Below are 4,005 nucleotides of genomic sequence, written 5' to 3'. Positions count from 1 at the left end.
GCCCAGCTGACTGTGGTTTGGGTCCTGGGTCTGGCAGCCTAGAGCTCATGGCGGGTACATGTGCATGCGAGCCCAAAATTTGGAGAGGAGAGTCCAGGAGGAGGACCGTGGCATGGCTGTCGGGGAGATCTCTCCATCTCTCTGTGTCTCCAGAGAATGCATGTCCTCTACAGCAAAATCGCTTTCTAAAACAGAAAGAAAAGAGAGGACAGAAGGTAGTCGGTGTGTCCCGAGAGGCGAGTGAGCGGTGCCCACCGCTGTCTGTCAGGACTGCGTGCGGGTCGTGCCTCGGTGTTAATTGAGAAGTTTATGGCTGGTTCCACACCTGACACCTCACAGGAGCCAGACACGGTGGGTGCTGAGCGCATGGTGGCCGAGCAGGTGGGAGCTCCGCCGTCAGGAGCACGGACAGAGAAGACTCAGCAGGGTCGGCCGGCGGGGTGCACGGAGAGGGAGACGCAGGGTCGGCCGGCGGGGTGCACGGAGAGGGACACGCAGGGTGGCCGGGGTATGCGCGGAGAGGGACACACAGGGTCCACCAGGGAATGTGCGGAGAGACACGCAAGGAAAGGCTCGCAGGAGTGGGAGGGCTGTTGTCTATGGAAAATGGCATCGAGGAGACACCTCGCAATGCCAAGTGAGCCAGCACTCGCTCGAGGGCGGCCTCGGTTTCACCGACTGGTTCTAGCGGCTGGCGGTCACCTCGGCTGGTGTATCAGGCAGGTGTCTCCTTCCTCCCTGCAAAGCATCTTAGCTCGGGTAACAGCTGGGTGGGGTGCTGAGCATGCCCGACGCTCCGAGCCGAGTGTTGAACTGCTTCTGTTCAGACGCTTCTCCCTGCTTTTCTGCTAATCAGTAAGAGCCTGTGAGAGTCACTCAGCACCCCCTGGACCCCACGCGTCTCACTTGAAAGACAAAGTAAGGTCCATTTGCTTAAAAACCCATTTGATTTTGAAATTATGTGGTCCGGGCTCCCTCGCCACTGGGAGGGAGGGGACCAGGATGTGTGAGGGGCGGCTCTGCCTCTCCCTGGCTTGGAGCCATGGAGTGAAGGTGGGTGGTCATTGGTGGCCTTGCAGGTCCCTGCTCTGCACTGTCCCACTCCTATTTGGGGAACGAGGGCGTGGCCCCTTGGACTCACTGGAAATAATTGAGGTGGAGAAATCACCGTGTCATAAAACCTCCAGATACTTATGCTGTTATTTCTTCTCTTTTTGAGAGGTATTTGCTATAGAACACCTGCGCTCACAAGAAAGACAGAGATACAGAGAGACAGAAAGCGAGACATCACCCCCCAGGGGGGATGGCCACGCTGCAATCCCTTCTCCTCTATTCTCCTCTCGGGATCTTGGACACGCACGCACACATGGGTGAGTTTAAGCCACCAGGTCTGGGACTTGAACTGCGCTCGACTACATGGGAGTCCAGCGACGTAGCCATTATGCTAACTGCTGATCTCTGTGCTATTAGTTCTGACAAGCCTACTCGTGGCACGTCAGGGCCTCTCCTGGAGCGGCGGTCCACGTCACTTCAGCTCTAAGAGCAGAGCTAGCCCACGCCTGCCACGTGCTCGTGTCACCGCTTGTACGTGCCCTGGCCCAGCCAGCCACCTCCCTCCGGGGCACATGGATCTTCCTCGCTCTGGCTTGCCCCGAATTGATTAATTCAGCACACAATTAACACATGCCACGCATGGCCGGCGTGCTTGGCGGGTCTTCCCCATGCACGTAAGTGTGTGTTTGCACGTCGACGTGGCTGCACAGGGCACCCCACCCAGCACAGCCCCCTGCTGGAGGAACGGCCTGAAATCTCTAAATCATCTCACAGACGTACTCGTGGCCTGATGAATTTATCGTTTGTCTTATCTAGGAATAAAAAGCTTCCCATCTTTGTCTTTTTTATTGTGAAGTTCACGGCCTGGCAGGTAAACTTTGTCACGTGACCGTGCGCGGGCTTGTCCCTTGCTCCTGTGTGGCCACCCGAGTCTGCAGGGACAGCACCGGCCCGGGTGAGCGAGCACGGCCACTGCCCTGCGTCACTGTCTGTCTCCTCCTCTTTTCAGCCACCCAGTGCAAGCACGGCGCCGTGTACGACACCTGTGGCCCCGGCTGTGTCAAGACGTGTGACAACTGGAATGAGATCGGGCCTTGCGGTAAGCCGTGTGTCGCCGGCTGCCACTGTCCCGCAGACCTGGTCCTGCACAGGGGAAGGTGCGTCAAGCCTGTCCTTTGTCCTCAGCGGTGACCTCTGGGCTTGGTCGTTAAGACTTGGAAACTGGGCATCCCTGACCTCAAAGTGGAAGAGCCCGCGGAGACTGGCCTTGGTGCGCCCGATTCTGCAAACACGCAGAGTATACGTGTGTGCATACAGAGGTGCAGAGGCATGCCCGGACCGCTCACTTCTAGCTGTAGGGTTATTATATGTATACCTTTGCTATCAGACGTGTATTGTTTCCAGGACCCTAACCCGAAGCCGCTGGGTACTTTGTATAAATCCGCTGGCGTGTTCGTTTACTAGACGACCTGCAGACGTGCCGGGGCGCTTTGGCACCGCACACGTTTGTCACTGTCAAGGACATCTTCTAAGAACCCTCGGTCGCCTGCCTGCACTGTTTCCAGCTGAGTCAGGACTGGTACCCGAGTGGGAGATGTTCCCTGCAGAGGGCACCTTGACCCAGGGGCATCGCATGTCTCCAAAGGAAAGCTTGCATACCCGAGAGACAGCGGGGCCCCGTGCCGCCCCGATGGTGCGCGGGAAACCCAGGACAGCTGGGGACTTCCCGGGTCGCAGGCTGATTTCAAAACCAGTTGGCTAGTTGCCAAGAAGTCCCTATCTGTCGGTAGGGTGTGGCGAAGAATCGCATGCTGTCCCGCCACTCTGCGCACCCTGGCGTCTTCCACGTGTGTGTGCTGGCCGTGCCCGTGGCAGGTGGCGCACTGGGACCACGGGTGTCCGCGTGACAGGCTGATTTCACTAAGAACCTGAAAGCGTTTGGAGAAACCGTTGCACAGCAGATGAAACGCCCGAGTCTCTGCGTGGGGAGATTGAAGATGGGTCATCCAGTGTGTCGAGCTAAGCCGTCTACACAGGTGACTGCTCCACCCAGCCGGGAACCCCCTCCGTTCCTGCCCAGTGCTCGCTGGAGCGAGCACACAGGGCTGTGGGTCAGCGTCGGTCATTTCCCGGTGTTTCTGTCAGCGACCACGCGATCTTCTCGACCTTTGTTTTCAGTTGAATAAATGTCAACAAAACGAAACCCACTGTGTCTAAAAATAAAGTCTTCTGTGTTGTAGTAAGTAAAGGACTTTAACCTCCGTCTCATCTCTCGTCCCCGGGGTAGGCTTCGCGAGTCAGCCCCGTCAGCCGCAGGTTGGTCGGGCTTGCACAGCTCAGTCCCGTGTAATTTACATGGCCTGTCATAGTCCATGTTATGCAGCACACTTCTTTTTAAGAGATTTTTGCTGTAGAGCATGTACACGTACCAGAGAGACAGAGACAGAGAGACAGAAAGCAAGAAATCACCCCCGGGGGGGATGGCCACGCCGCAATGGAGTCCCCTCTCCTACACTCTCCTCTTGGGATCTTGAGCATGCACGCACATGGGCCTGGCATGAGTTTTAAGCCACTGGGTCCAGGACTCGAACCGTGGTCAACTACACAGGAGTCCAGAGAAATAACCATTATGCCATTTGCTGGTCCCTACACGACAAAACCTTGCTAATAGACAGATAGCCTCTCCCCATGCTTGTCAAAGACATTTGTGTTTCTGCTGTGTCTCTCATGACAGCTGAGGGGTTAACTTGGATTTTTTTACCGGACCCCTAGGGCTATGCGAGTAAACTGAGCCAAGTGCAGAGTGGTAGTCCCTGCTGGGAGCCAGGCCGGTCACCGTCATGCTAGGTCCCAGCAGCCAGGGGCCAGGCCACGGTGGCCAGCTTGCTCCAGTGCTGCGTGTGGAAGCAGGACCGGGGTCAGGCGCCTTGGCCTCCGGCTGAGCTGTGACCG

General features: G+C 57.2%; 1 protein-coding gene across 1 annotated transcript in view; it reads left to right on the top strand.

The window, feature by feature from the left end:
* BMPER (BMP binding endothelial regulator) overlaps positions 1-3,293 on the top strand; it is a gene marked incomplete at its 5' end in the record, with an annotated part of 199,790 nt that extends 196,497 nt beyond the window's left edge. Inside the window, 1 exon segment of the mRNA XM_006164900.2 lies at positions 2,063-3,293. Coding sequence (XP_006164962.1) covers positions 2,063-2,244 — 182 coding nt within the window.
* Between the last annotated feature and the right edge of the window lie 712 nt (positions 3,294-4,005).

Source organism: Tupaia chinensis, unplaced genomic scaffold (genome assembly GCF_000334495.1).
Source record: "Tupaia chinensis unplaced genomic scaffold, TupChi_1.0 Scaffold143756_1, whole genome shotgun sequence".
In the NCBI taxonomy this organism is placed as follows: domain Eukaryota; kingdom Metazoa; phylum Chordata; class Mammalia; order Scandentia; family Tupaiidae; genus Tupaia; species Tupaia belangeri.
The sequence above is the reverse complement of the archived record's forward strand: the minus strand, read 5'-3'. Positions and strand labels throughout refer to the sequence as shown.